The sequence below is a fragment of the Teleopsis dalmanni genome, chromosome 2 (assembly GCF_002237135.1).
Source record: "Teleopsis dalmanni isolate 2A chromosome 2, ASM223713v2, whole genome shotgun sequence".
NCBI classification, from domain to species: Eukaryota; Metazoa; Arthropoda; class Insecta; order Diptera; family Diopsidae; genus Teleopsis; species Teleopsis dalmanni.
The window spans coordinates 190,404,966-190,421,437 of NC_051847.1; the positions used below are offsets into that span (position 1 = coordinate 190,404,966).

At 26.5% G+C, this 16,472-nt stretch overlaps 1 protein-coding gene across 2 annotated transcripts in view; it reads left to right on the plus strand.

Moving 5' to 3' along the window:
* LOC119679074 (protein Skeletor, isoforms B/C) overlaps positions 1-11,464 on the plus strand; it is a 63,060-nt gene extending 51,596 nt beyond the window's left edge. The window contains exons 5-13 of one of the 2 annotated variants that reach the window (XM_038091227.1): positions 5,314-5,532; positions 7,913-8,113; positions 8,304-8,324; positions 8,454-8,781; positions 10,194-10,408; positions 10,473-10,744; positions 10,806-10,936; positions 11,008-11,171; positions 11,236-11,464. In XM_038091227.1, the coding sequence (XP_037947155.1) occupies positions 5,314-5,532; positions 7,913-8,113; positions 8,304-8,324; positions 8,454-8,781; positions 10,194-10,408; positions 10,473-10,744; positions 10,806-10,936; positions 11,008-11,171; positions 11,236-11,400 (1,716 nt within the window). In that variant the 3' untranslated portion in view covers positions 11,401-11,464. The remainder of the gene's footprint in view (positions 1-5,313; positions 5,533-7,912; positions 8,114-8,303; positions 8,325-8,453; positions 8,782-10,193; positions 10,409-10,472; positions 10,745-10,805; positions 10,937-11,007; positions 11,172-11,235) is intronic. The other variant, XM_038091228.1, reaches the window with a different exon arrangement.
* Positions 11,465-16,472: the final 5,008 nt, after the last annotated feature.

The following is a 16,472-nucleotide window of genomic DNA, read 5'->3' on the forward strand; positions in this document are numbered from 1 at the left end:
ATTTTATATAATTTTATAATATTTAACTTTTAAATTTTCACTTTTTAAAATCAAATTAAAATTTTTTAATACCTGCTTTCTCCTTCGTTTCCATTATTACAGTAGTGAGAATTTAGTTTTTAAAGAACTTATTTTAATTAGTGTTTTTGTTTTTTATCTTTGCGGGAGGAGTTTAATAAACCAAATTATTTTCCTCAAAATAGTCTCCTTCAAATTTACTACAATGATTTATACAATATGTTGAATGAGTATTTTAGATAGTTAGTCGCGATATCGTTTTGGATGTTGATTCAGTATGTTTGGATAGCATCCGAGTTCACATCCTTTTATTAGCAAAGATAATTCTTCAAAAAGGTGAAAGTCAAATGAAAGTCAAACTAGGTGAATACGGGATTTAGTTGACCCTACAGATGAATTTAATTGTCAATTAATGACATTATTACAAATAACTGTTTTTATTAGCTAATATTTTATTTTCTTTGGTGTTTTCCAAAGGTTAGACTTATTTATAAAATTCCTTGGTTTATTTTTTAGCACAATATCTGTTTCTTTTTTTTTCTTACCCATCATTTTTAGGTGCGAAATCAAAGCCTTTAAAAAAAATTATTTTAAAATCCTCTTTTTTACTTATTTTGGAACTATTTTATAATTTTTAAACGTTTTTTAAAAACAAAAAACTTTTAAATAATTTATAGAAGATATTAATATTCTATACCAAAAATATATATGACTTATCTTTACATTTATTTTTCAATACAACGATTAATTGGCTTTTCCGTGCCATAACTTAAGTTAAAGCAAGTGGAGTGAAATTGAATATTGTTGCTAAAATTGCCTAAAGATATTTATGGCGTCTTTAGGTAAAAATTATCACTTAGTTGAAATCACTTCCAAAATTGGTTTATATATAATATATACATATATAATATATATATATATAATATATGGTATAAAGATCGGCAAGTTCAACATAAGAAATAAAGGAATTAGTTCTGTTTATTTCAGCAGTTATCTAATTTTAAGCAATAGCCTAAATATAATTATGGATAATAGAACTATCAAAACCTGAATTTAAATTTGCAATATTTGACATCAATGGAATTCAAATGCAGTATCCTTCAAAAGCATACTAATTAAACTTAATTGGTTAACAACAATATAAAACCTTATAAAACCTAATTACTCAAATATCAAAATGAGCTCTAGCTGTCAGGGCTTTCAGCTCGAATATTATAAATGAAATGTTTATTGACTAGAATACAGGCTTTAAAATATTTACATATTAAAAGTATATTTTTAACAGTAAATATAAAATTATTTATATTTTTATAAAATTATATTATATGAAAATTTAATTTAATTTAAAAATTGAAATATTTTGATCTTATGAAAAAAGGGCGTGGCACAGGAGTTTTAAAGTGAGTTTTACAGTTTTTTCTACATCTGCATTTTATCATTTATCTCAAGTTTGAAATTATTAACTCGAGCTTTAGATATTGTTACTTGTTTTATTTAACGTCATAAACTATATAACTGATGAACATTAATTTTATTTGTTTTGCACTACTATTTTATACTTAAAAGCTGGCTCTGAGCTTCAAATTTGGCAGGACATGAGTTCGATTTGGTACTTGTATTCTCAAAAATTATTTACGAGTAATTAAATACAATAATTATTTCCAAGACCACTGATGATGGGTAAATATAATATAATTAGTAACGCTGGGGCTGATATTTTCAGCCCCAGCGTTACTAACGTTACTGATTATGATTTGAGCAGAAGTTTTTAGTTTAAAGTGTTAAAGTATTCAAAAAAGAAACAACGGTAGACCACCCCGAATTTATTTCTTATACAACTGAGAGCTACCTTAGTGTGTACATAATGGGTTCAAGCCATTGTGTAATAGGGCTACATTGCATCTTACTGGGCTAAGTTTTCTTTATAGTCTGTTTTTGTTAGTTCTCTTTACAAATCACTGAGTTTGTAATAACTCAACATTATATAGCATTTTTAGTTATAGTATTTTATGTTAAAAAGTGTAGGGAAGACAAGAAGTCTATGTTTCTGAAGGATATAATAAATATTATTTAAGTGTAATTAAATACGTTTTGATGAATATAATTACATATAATTAAGTAAAAAAAATATTCTTACACACATTTTAGTATGTTTAAAATATGTATTTATAAATAACATATCTCACAGGACACTTCCTGTATTCTTTAATATTGTTTAATAAATCAAAATCTTAAACACAACAAATAATTCACAAATAATAAAGTTTACAATGTTGCCATATTTCTAAACTGCTTCTCCTTTGCACTTAAGTTTATATGTTTGTTCTGCTGTTAAACGCCTATGAAACGTTATGATTCATAAATTTATTTACTTGCTTGTTTGTTTGTTTATTTGTTTTGTTTGTATATGAACGAATATAAAATTATAAAACAAATATAAATACTAACACAAATATAAATGAGTATGTTGGCCCCAAATGCATTTGTAGAAAGATTTTTTTAGAATTTACTTTTTAGACTTTCTAAAACTTTTATGTGAGGTTAATAACTGAACCGCGCCCGTTTTCTGGCGTCTACAAACAAAAAGCGATGATTTATGATAATTTCTCTTTACTATTTATTTTTCGATTTATTTTATTTTACCAAAAAAGGAACACTAATAAATTTTTCTGATAAAATATCACAGAAATGCACATAAATAAAATATGGTGAAAGGGAATGTATAGAAAATAAAATAATTGTAATAAAAAAAAATGGCGGCAAAATAAAATGAAATGAAAATACGCTGGCAGACATTTTTGATTAGCTAAAGTGGCTTACACATAAATATAAGCGCGTATGTGTGCATGTGTGTGCAGCATTTTTCACTTTATAAGCAAACATGTTTGTGGTACTACTTTTGAGACTGTTTCAGCTCCAGCGTTAGCCACAAGAGTGCCAAGTGAAAGACCAACTACGTGTTACAATCATTTGGCGGAAATTTTCAAACTCACCACGTTATGTGTGGTGAAAGTTTTACTTATTTACGTGCTATTGTTTTAGCTATTGTAGAAAAGTTTTTCCACTTTACTCATTTCCTGTTTTTGCACAAATAGTAATAACAATGCATGGGTGGATGTGAGTGTGTGTTTGTTTACGTTGCTTTTGTATGTAAGTATATTTTATAAATGGAAGTGCTTGGAATTGTTGCAATGTATTTGTGTGAGTATTGTAGCCATTCCATATATGAATTGTGCGCTCCCTCATTTCAAATGTATTTGCAACAATGCGCGCGCAAGTTTATATTTATTTGTATTTGTTTTATTCTATATATTTTTTACTTTATACGAGCGTATATATTTGAAACGTTTACATTAACTAAATGTATATAAAACAAATAGTATATTTTTCGGCGCACTTTGGAGGTGCACTCTTATCACATGTAGAGCAACAATATTTTGCTTGTACATACAAATCAACGCATTTAAAATAATAACATATTAATGAGCATTTCTTTATTTACCTAACATAATTTGAACATATATTAGGTTTTGTTTTAAATTTAATCTTTCAAATATTTTATTTGAGTTATCTTATGGCACAATTGTAAATTTCAGAAAAACATATTTATTATAGATATATTCTTGGTTTGGGAATTTCTTAGGATATACAAAATGATATATTAACATTTTTGCAGTACTTTGATATTTATATCAAAGAAAGCAAATACAGCAAAATATTATGATAAAAACACCTTTCATATACAGTTGTGCGGGTGTTTTTTAAGCTTCTTTGTATTTGAGTTTTGAATGTTCTAAATAAATATTTCACCTTCTACCTGCTCAGTAAATTTGAAGTACAGATATACAGCCTACACACATATTCAATACATCATATAAATTATGGCTTGTATATGATGTAAAATATAATTCTAATTACATTTCATAAACTCAAATAAGAAATGTTATTAATTCTTAAAATTCTTAAAATGCCAATAATTTAATTTAATTATTTCTTTTTTACATAGTACACAGTAATAAAAGTCATTGTCACCCACAATGAAAAATCATTTGATGCTTATAACATCAAACATATGCAGACATTAATGTGTAGAGAGGACCTAAATGAAATATTTTAAGAAAATTTAGTTTTCTTCGAAGAAAAATGTATATAGGTCTCTTGCACACCAGCAGTTTTGAATAGATAAACAATATTTTGATTACGGTACTACTCTTAAGATTGTGTTAGCTCCAGCCAAATACGTGTTCCTATTTATTAGGTGTTGCATGCTTATAGTTTTTGATTTTAAAAAAACTAAAGTTTGCTTATTCCAATTCGAGCAGCAGATTTGAGAACGCTTTGGAATAATAGTTTCAAAAAGTGTGATGCTGCACGCTTATGCCGACGATATAGATATATTTGGCCTGAACAACTGCTCCGCATAGTGTTCAGAATTGAAATTAGACGTTCAAAATTAAAGGATTTGAACCAGTAAAGATATTGAAATAAGTTTACCTTAAATATATATATAAGCTTTCTTTAGAACATATTTTGAGCCCAATCGGCTTATCGGAAATCCTGAAAATTTCGCAAAAAATATATAGAATTACAAATAATTTAAAAACTAATGATCAATTCCATTTTTTGTATAAAGTTGTATTTTTATATATGTAAAAAATATCTAAAAGTATTAAGTAATCTAAAATATGTAATAAATATTCTAATAGAAGTGAACAATTTTATTAAATATAATAAACACTTTCGAATGTGCGGTAAAAGGATAGGTGACCAATGATATAAGTGCACTCAGTATTACCAACTGACGACAGTAACCCACTGATTGGAATGGGTTCCGGAAGCTACTTCATAAAATAACAGCTAAATAAAAAATAAATAATTCCAATTCGAGAAAACACAGTCTTTTTACTACATATTTAATATTGATGTAAAATTAAAACATTTTCTTATAATCTCAATCTGGGTTCTAAATTTCATATAGTCCATAATGTTACAAAGAGTTCGATAGGATGTTATGAGAAGATATTAGGTACTATGTAAGCACTTTTAGTTCTTTGTTTGTCAGGGAAATAATGATTTGGGAATAGATATTATTTAACTAAACAAAGAAACTTTCACTAAATTAAAAATTCCGAATTATTTTTAAGAAATAATCTCTACTTTTAAAATTATTTTAAAAAACAAATATTAATTAAATTACTTAGTATGTTAAATTGTATATATTATATTATAGTATATATTTTTTAATACATTTTAAAACAAAAAATTTAAATAAAATATTCAAATTCTATTTTTTAGGTTGATTTTGGTGAAGTGTTTATCCCACCGGGTCTAGATGTACCTAAGCCACGTGTACTTCCTGAGTTTAAACGTCTTGCGCACGGTTTACGTTCAAGCAATATTAGTGTTTTAGATGCCAAAACATTTTACATTCCCAATTTGCACTACGATGGCGCTGGTCCAGATGCATACTTCTGGGTCGGCAATGGATCAGAACCCAACTTGATGGGAGTAAAGGTAAAAAACAATAAAATTAAATGTAGCGATAATGAAAAAATATTAATATTTATGTATTAGTAATAATTATAATAATCTAATATATTATAATTTTATATATTAATAGACAATAATAAATTTAAGTTTTTTCATTAAAAAATATAAAATTTTTTATGATATTTGAAAGAATCATTCTTGAGATATTAAATTTTTTTTTTTGCGTTTTTTGTAGATGTTTTTTTTTGACTCCATGTGTCTTAGTATATATTAAAAAGAGACTACTAAGCGATATTTCTTTTTCTTTCAAATTCAAGAAATAAATTTCCATAATTTATGCGCTTTTGTTAGGAAATGGTCTGCATATATTATTTTCAGGCGATTTGGTCTAGACATATAAATAAATAAATTTTTACTTGAACTAATATTGATAGAAATATGTTTATATTGTTTACGATTTAGTGTATCAATTATATTAACTGTGACATTATTTTTTGAAACTAATTTCAATATAATTATATATACATATACATATTATTTGTATCGCATAATTGAAGTATATAGTACATTTTAAGGGTGTTACCAAAATAGATAGGAGTAACGTCGTATGGACGCTATTTAATAAATTATGTTTTATATTAAACTGATGCTATTTGTTATAATTAACTTACAAGAATCATGGACCTTTTATATATCACAAAAAAAAATTGTTTCACCTAATGCACTATTTTGATTTTTTGTAGCACTAAAAATAAAGTAGTATGAAAACATTGCACATGTTATATTGAGGCTATAATCAATAAGACTTTCGAATGATAATTTCATAATATAGTATAAGTTCTGGATTACCAATTTGTGTAGTGTTTCACAAATGATAATTTAAATCTTTAAAATTAGCAAAAAATGTTCATTTAATCACTTAATAATAAACTTCATGCTTCCGTATTTCAAGGCCATAACAGTAATACTATAATACTATATTTTAGTAATTTTATAGTTTTATTATACTATAGTATATAAAAAACTATTAATTAAAATATTTCAGTCATTTAATCTACTCTTTATTAAATATTAAATATATTTAATATATATATTTAATATTATTATTAAATATATGTCAGTTCCTAACAAGAGAGCCTTTGCACTCACAAGGTTTTAGGCATGTCGTGATACGAGTACCATTAGGAGATTTACTTCACTGCTACTTTTCGACCATTTGTCGACCATTTCTAGTTCTATCAAATCTTTGAAAATGAAACATCTTAAGGACTCAACTCTTTTTCTGCAGAGAACTAGATAATGATATTATATTACATCTGTTAATTTCTGTAGAACTTGCAGCCAAAGACACTCAAATAGATTGTGTGTATGCTTATTAAATAATAATCTGTCATATTGAAATGTAGCAGAATGGTTGTAGTTTTGTGATCTCTAGACATTATTAGCTGAACTAAAAAAGTTTCCACATAGATAACATAGAGCGTATGTTAACTTTATTGAAGTATTTTTAATATTGTGATATATTGCTAGATAATCTCATATACTTGGTACCTACTTATTTAGACCGACTTAAATTAAGAGATATTTATCGAATATATGGGTGTTATTTTGAATAAAAAGTTTGCCGAAATCAAAAAACCGAGTAAAAATCACCACAATATTTTATATATATATCATAAGCACGATCTATCTCTAAATGTTATTATATTAACTGTTTTATATAATTACGCCTTTTAACTGAAATTATACTTTTTAGTGTTCTGCTTTGGTTTAAAGTATTTGTGAAGCAATAGTTTTTAGCAAAAACTGAATAAATCTGATCGATCAATCACTGTACTCACCTGATATGGTCCCGTATGATTTTTGTCTGGCCCAGTAAATAAAATGACCACAATAAAAGGTGGTGATTGCTTTAAAAAGCATTTTAAATTGATTTAGGCTATAAAAGAAAGCCGGTAAAGAAGTTTAAGCCAAACGTACCACACTCTGTTTACGATAAATATATGATGGTTTCTGTACCGGATGTTCCAACACCTACTTTAAGGGCTATAGAATAAATTCTAAATGATTAATGCTATTTTCTTTTGTTTTATTAAATAATATCGTACACTTTTTATACAAAATATATGTATCTATATGTTTGGATATTTGATTATTAGTGTGTAAACTAATTTGTCAATTTTTCCATCAATAAAATTATATACAGGAACTCTTTCAAACCCAGACTTAAAAAGTTGTCTGGATAAACTCACTAAATCTAGTGAATTGAAAATAGAGAATATATTCATCATACTTTTATAAAAAAAACTTTTTAAATAATTTAACGTATATAAATATTTATTATTTAATTATTACTTTTTTATTAGAAAAATTCGTTTTAATCAACTTTAATATTCTCTCATAGGTACCGAATGAGATTGGTTCACTGGAACCGTTGCGTGGATATCAAGGCGAAGATATTGAAATCCAACTGCCAGACAAACTGACTGTTTACGATATAGATTGGCTGGCGGTCTGGTGTGTGGAATACAGGCATAATTTTGGACATGTTTTCATACCAAAAGACTTAGATGTACCACCAGCCTTGGGCCAAACTAAAATTACTGTAAGTAGTTGTTGTTGTTCCGTTTGGAGTAAGCAATTTTGCATAGTTTTAGTTACTCTAGTGCTCCAAATTCAAACTATTAGTTTACATACTTTGCATAATTAAATAACATTTTGCGTGGTGTAAATTTTATTGCATATCATAATTCACAACATTAAACATTTGTATTTTTATCTTTCAAATGCATTAGCCTCCATGGTGGTACACACCTGTAAGTATAGTTGTAGTAGTGATAATAAAAAAGTTCATGGCAATTTGCAGTAATAAAACTAAATTGCATTTCAGTTACTTTCAGTTAAATTTTAATGTTTTTGTTTTAAATATTTTTACATATTTTCAGACTACAACAACTACACCACGCCCAGTTTATGCCAATTGTCGCGAACTGTTGCCTAATAGACTACAAGTCAAGTGGGAGTTGCAAGGCGAATATTTACAAATTGAACTATTTGGACGTATTAATGAGGATCAGTACATGGCCTTTGGTCTGTCAGGTGCTAATGGACGTGCACAAATGTCACAGGCGGACATTGTTGTTGCATTTTATGACACCACTGCAAGAGTATTCCGTGCTGAAGACTATTTCATTTCTGATTTATCACAATGCGACGGTCAACATGGTACTTGTCCAGATGAACGCATCGGTGGACGTAATGATGTTGTAGTGTGTAAGTAACGGAAGTTAATTTATTCAATGATATATATAAATATATATGCATAGGATATCGTTAGTTGGTTTTAGCCTAGGTAGGGGTTTTCTCTTCTGTCCAAGTAGCGCGTAATCGATGTTTATTACTACACATTCGAAGATATAGTTCTAGAAATGGGTATATTTATTTTTTAAAATAACCTATGTTAGGAATTCTCCTGATGAAGCCAAAAGCGAATTTGCCGAAATACGTATAGGAATCTACAAAAAAAAAACAATCGAAATAAAAGTTAAAATCCTAAAAAACAAAACCGACTTCAACCTACACAGTTGATAAGTGAATGAACTCTATTTCTGTTAGAGTTTTGAGTTGTATAAAATATAAAATCTAATCTAATATAGCACTTTAAAGTGAAACACGATTTCGGAAATGCTTATTTTTGTTAGAATATTTATATATATAATATTCATTGCACAACTAAAAACCATTTAATCTTCACATACAATCATTTAAATCTTTAGATATAACTTCATTTTTAGTCTATATTATTATAATTATATGATAGATAGCACTAAAATGTGTTTTTCAAGATTTATTATTATATAGTTCCTAAAAATATGCTTCTTATTTACGATAGGTAGTTCACTGGTATATAAAAAGAAACTCTAAACTAAATCCTAATAACAAAATATTACTCTATAAAGCAATAATTAAACTCATTTGAAGCTATGGCCTACAAATATATTGAACAACAAAAAAATCCAATATCAGTGTCATAAAGCAGCTACAATCCAAAACACTGAGGCAAATCACAAATGCAGACCAGTACATTACAAACGCAGATATCCATAAGGACTCACAGATACAAACTTTCGAAGATAATATTCGGGACATGGGAACAAATAACAAAAACACGAACGAATAATAACTCACTCAAATAACGATATATATAGACTCCCCCAACAGGAGCTAAAAAGTCAAAGGTGGCTCATAAGATTACGACTAGCTCAACTAATCCAATATCAATAAGCGTCTTAAATAATAAAGCTCAGCATAGAAAACGGAAATATTTAGGTGTTGATCCTTATTATTCTACACATCCCAGCAATCAAATGTAAAAACGTACTAAGTGACTAATCCTAGAGAGTAGTATACAACTTTGGGGGAGAAAAAAATGTACGATAAGCAATGATTAATGATAGTTAATTGTGTGATATAAGCTACGCTATATGCTTTGGTTCAAATTGTTAGACATATTAGTTCAATGAAAGTCTGTTGAAGTAATCCTCATCTAAATCTCACTTACTTAATTTTATTTAATTTGATTTATATAAATTACATATTTCCTTTAACAAGTTTTATGTATTCATTCAATCGTAGCGAATAGCATATAACCTGCAGATTTAAATCTTAACAATTCTCTTTTGTAGTGAGTGGTGATCGTAAAAATGGCGTAACAAGTATACGCTACAAACGTCTATTACAAACTAATGAACCTATTTATGATTTGGCAATACCAACGGATCGTGAAGTTTCCGTTATAGCCGCTATTGGTCCGCTGAATAGCCGCAAGGAAGCTAATGCACACGCACATACCGCTAGCGATCATAACGTCGATGATATACGCATCAATTTTTCAGCACGTGTAAGTAGTTTATGCTTAAATTATTCATAAAAAATTATAATTAATTATATTCTAAACTTTTTAGAATGATCACTCCTGCAAAAATTCACTATATAGCGTAAAAGATGAAACTGGTCCGGCACCTTGGCCCACACGCACCATTACGAATGAATATATGTTTACAGCTAGAATTGGTCCTACCGGTGGGAAACGGGGTTATACACCAATTACTGGTGTACCATCTTGGGGCATTGCTTGGTACTTGAATGATCTCTTAATACCAGAAATTACGGTGCAACGTGGTAAAACTTATGAATTTTATGTGGAAGGTGGTAATAATCCCTCACAACCAGCCAGGTTTGTCACAAAATTGATTTTAAATAAAAAATGGATTTATTTATTTTTTATTTACATTTAGATATCATCCTTTTTATATAACGGACTCACCTGAAGGTGGTCTTGGCCAAAAGACTGGTTTGGAATTGAATAAACAAAAGACTTATGCAGGTGTTGAATATGATGAAGATGGTAATGCTATACCAACGGCAGGTAAGATCTTATTGAAAAAATTTGTTACTTAAGTAATCTTTTTTTATTAATTAATTATACTTTATTTTTAGCCGGTCGTTATTGTGAATGGGAACATCGCACTGTCGATCGTTCGGCCGAAATTGATACCTTTGAGGAATATATGAAAACTTTGGAACTAGACTGTGAAGATGGTGAACCTGGCTATTTAAATTGGACCGTACCAATGGATGCACCTAATTTGCTTTATTATCAGGTATTTTAAAAATTGTTTGAAAATAATATTTGGCATTTTTAATATTTATCGTTTTTTTGTTTAGTGTTTCACCCATAATAACTTAGGGTGGAAAATAAATGTCATCGACAGTAAAGACTCCGCTGCTGGTCTTAAACTAACGGCAACCCAAATACTTATATGCTTTGTATCTACTGTGTTTAGCCTGGTTGCGACACAAAATATTATTGGTTATAGATTATTTGCCTGATAGTCAATTAATATAATACTAAATTAAATTGGCAAATTTTGTGATTTTTATTAGATTTGTTTAGGGTACTGTTTCAATTCTTTTTTTTTTTTGTTTTTGTGTTTTGTAACTATTTCCATATCAAGTAGATAACTGTTTATCCAGTTCAATTAAAAAAACCATATCAAAATAAGCACTTGAATCTTAAAATAACTGAGGTTTATATACAATCACATATCGAAAATAGTCAAAAAGAGATTATTCTACATAGTTCTTTGATTACATATCATATTGTAATTACATATCATACAAACGCTGCTAATTGAAAAAAAATGCATGTCCTACTCTCCTATTTCAAATTGGCGTTTTTCTAACATCTAATTTCGTTTTCTAAATATTCTACTCAAACTATATCAAACGGTATAGTAGAATGTTGGATAAATAGGAAACATTTGATAGAAATCTCTAGGTCACTAAGGTTTGATAATGTTAACGTTAGAAACAAGATTAACTGCTTGGTTTAACATTCTAGCGCTTGGTATATATTTTGAAACCATTAAACTATATGAAGATGCTTCAAGAAGTATACCCACATAGGAAGCTATATATAGAAATGCTTCATTCATGCTTTTTATTATTTTGTTGATAGTTGAAAAGCACCAACAGTCAACCTTTAAGATCTTAACTCACTAAATGTACATCTTAGGAATGAATAAATAATATTTCGGCCACTGGACGGAAGAAGTGTTGAGAATTCTATTCCAGTAGACAAACACTTAAGTTAGTAGGCTTAATGTTTAAAAATCTGAATTTAGCTAACTTAAATATCAGAGATGAGGAAAGGTTAGTTTGTTGAAGGGGGTTTAGTGATCTTCTGCTCTGATGGTAAAATCTTTTAAATATAAATTAACGGATAAGGATGAGGAAAGGTTAGATTGTTTAAGGGAGTTAAGTGTTCTTCTATTTTGAATGTAAAATCTTTTAAATATAAATTTACAGAAACAGTATTGAAAACTGATGCTACCATACTTCATCGGTCAACACTTTCAGCTTCTTCCGAAGCTGAATGAAGTGCATTATATATTTCTAACAAAGTATATAAAAAGTTCCAATCTATAAAGCATTACAAAAGTACTACTGATTGGGCAAAACCGATAATAAATATTTATAAAGATAGTTTTTTAGTTGAGATTAAATTTATCTTTGAGTGGTAGATATTACTCCAATTCACTATATTCACTAATGTATATTTTAATTGATTTTAGTATTGAACCTACTTTATTGGATCTTTCTTCTTCATCCAATATAAGATATATATATAAGATACTAGGTAGGTTTTGTGTTTGTGCAGTAATGCCGAGCAAGCTTCAAACACATTTTTTATAGTCTCATTCTGCTTCCATCTCTTGTGAATGGTGGTTTTGTTAAATCTATCTGGGAAATTCTTTCGTGTAGGCTTCAGGACCCGACAAGCTTCCAGCACCTATTTTAAGGTCTCATTCACTTTCCACGTCTTATAAATGTTTATTTTACTGAGTATATATCCTTTAAAAGTAAAAGTTGTATAGATTTGTACATTCTACATGGAGTAAGGTACTTTGAAGTTAAATTTTAAAAACAAAAGATATATAAAAATAACATTATGTTAATAAAATTTCAAATCTCTTCAATTGAATATAAGACACAGTCTGGAAGTAACTCAAATTCAATTTGAATATTTTTAAAAATGTGTATAACATTACAATGTATGTAAAAATAACCAGTTAATTATAAATTAATGTAGGAGGAGTATAAAACTTTTTAATAAAATAGAAGGAAATCGAAATATTTTTAATAACATTCTACAGTTCCGGATTTGTATAATGTTATATATTATATATTAACAAAGACATGCCGAAAATCATTTCCAAAGTATCTAGTTCTACACAAGATAATGCTATGATTGTATAATTGTTTTATTAAAAGAGAAAATATACGATTTTTTATTATTACTAGGCTGAGGTCATATGACTTTCGTCGTGATAACAATTTATTAAGAGAAGATATATATAAAAATAAAACAAGATCTTAATACACTTATATACCAATCTTTATAAACCGTTGGTTTTCTTTATTTTTATTAATTCTTATTAGTTTCAAGAACGCAGTACTCTAATGAAAATCTATTAAATTAACAAATAAACATTGTATTTTTTTAAATATAAAAGTGCTGTTCGCAAGCATTTTTTATAAAATCATTAATTATCAACCAGGCTAATATCAGAGAAAAACATATCTTGACAATAATTTTTAAGAAATATTTAAGAAACAGAAAAGTAATTAATATTATTAATATTAAAAACAATTAATGTAAAAAAAAGTAAATAATGAAAGTATTGTGTGTATAAATGAGTGACAGTTAAGAGTACATCGATTGTAAAGGTTTTCTTCTTTCTGTTTTTTTTATATAACATATTTAAATGATATAAAATACTTTTTTAGCTAATTAATTATACATAAATGTACATTTTTTTAAAAAATATAAATTTGTTTTAATTTTTTTATGTATACAATTTTTTAGTAAATATTATTAAGTAAAATAAGCTGACAATAATAAAAGAAATGTTGACAATATGACAATAACTCTTTAGACAATAAATGCATACAATAATGGCACATTAGAAAAAAAAAAACAAAATACAACAGAATATAAATGTAAAATATTAATATTATTAATTATTAGAAGAAAAAAATTTGGCTCAATTAAAAAACTAAAAATTACTATAAATATATTTAAATTCAAAAATTAAAAAAAAAAAATTTGAAAATAATAATAAGATAATACATATATATCAATACTGTAAGACAATAAATTTATATGTAATTAATTTATAAATTCTGTGTGTAATTAAATTTAACTAAAAGTTAGAAAACAAAAAATTATATTCAATTAAATCACTTATTGATATATTATAAAATTTATAAATATATATACAAAATAAAAAAAAAATTTTCTGGTTTTTAGGATTTTATAAATGTTTTTTTTTCCTTTTGTAGCTCATAAATATTTTTTATATGGGTGCTTGCTCTTAAGTAATGTTAAATCTTTAAATTAAATTAAATTAAATCAATTAAATTTCATGAGAATACTGAAGCTGAAGATAGTTCGTTCTTTTTTATAAAACAAAAAAATAAATAAATTTAACTTATATATTAAATTCATTAAAATTAAAGTCTAACTTTAGTATTTTAGTTGTAAATGTAAGTATAATGTTAATAAATTGTTTTTGTATTTTGTTGTACCAAGCAAATATTTAATAAAATTTTGATTCTTGGTGTGTTTTGCTAATAATAAAACTTTTTATATATATACATTAATTATACAATATAAAATTTATAAAAAATAAAAATCAAAATATAAACTTAAATTTTTCGAACTTATTCATTTGTGTAAATTGACAATAACAAAATAATTAAAAAAACTAACAGAATATGCAAAAATAAGCTAATAAAATATTAAATAATAATATCTACGTGTAAATGTTTGAATTGTTTATATAAATATTTTTATTATTATAGAACTATAAGTACTAAATATTAAAACTTGAATTTCCAACATGAGAACATAATTTTATAAATTTCAAACTTATGATTGGATTAAAGACAAATAAATATTTTGGAAATAAATATTTATTTATAAAATTTTGATCTATAGTATAATAATATATATTTTGATATGTTATATATAATTCTTTAAAAATAGCAATATCGTTATAATTATATATAAAACTAACATTTATTTTTAACTACTTTATTAATTTAATTTAATTTTAATTTTAACATTTCTGAATTTAAAAATCTTATTATATTTATATTTATTTTTATATTATTTATTTATATTTTTATTTTATTATTTTATAATATTATTTGTTTTTATAATTTCTTATTGGCGACGGTTATATGTATAAAAAATGCTTCCGATAGAAGTAAAAATTCATAAATAAAATCTTTAGCTTGCAGTGGAGGTATCCATACCAGGGATCAATAGAAAGACCTTTAAATTGTTTCAAATATATGAAAATTTTTTCGATTTATAACTATATGCTATAGAAATTTATAAACTCGAACTTTTTTAAAAATTTATACAAAATTTAAACTTCAAAATTTAATAATAAAATTTAGAAGGACTTTTGGCTTGAATTAGTTAAATTAAATTAAATTAAATTGAAATTTACAAAAACTATTTTTGGATAAAATTCTATATGATTTACATATAACTTCATAAAACTAGTTTTAATAAAAGTCAATTTAGCAATGTTCAGTTTAAACTTTCTAATTATACTGTGTTATACTATACATAATATACCATAAGTGCATACCAATTAGAGAATAAAAACTTCTAAAAGCTTCCTTCAAAGAAGCTGGTTTGATTCCGCGGGATACTAAATGTCTAAAATCAAAGGGATGTACAATGGATCAAGCTGGCCGCAGTGCATAAAGGCATTAGCCTAACCCATATATAATATATTTGAAATAATATAAGACCCGTACATTGTTATTGTTGTAATCCGAATCAAAGTTCAACAGATACTTAAGACTCCTGAGCAAATAAAGTAGGAATGAATTACAGATAAAGTGATGAGTGACTGTAGGAAATGAGTTAATTAATTGATGGAGTATATAAAATAGAAATTTGGTTGGTAGTACGTAAGAGAAGAGATGTAGGTATTCCAAAACATTATCAATCCAATTGAAAATAATCCAAACGAAATATAATCAAATTCAGAAGCTTGTTTAGCTAAAAGATAAATGACTTTCATTTATCATATTTTTTTAGAGAAGTTTCGAAAACTTAAGTTCTTAATTTTTTTATAAACTTAAGCGTATAAGCTGCAGGTCTATCATAATGATCTTCTAACTCCAGTTTAAAAAAAAAAAATAAAACAAAAACTACAATTGTTTCCAGAGCGAGAAACCCTTAAATATAAAGTTAAACCATTAGAACTTGGAGTACTAAGTACACAGAACTGTGCATTTAAATGGTATAAAAAAAATTACAGGAAGTTTTAGCACTCTAAGGGCCATGTTTTGCACAAAGTCATACGACAAATGCT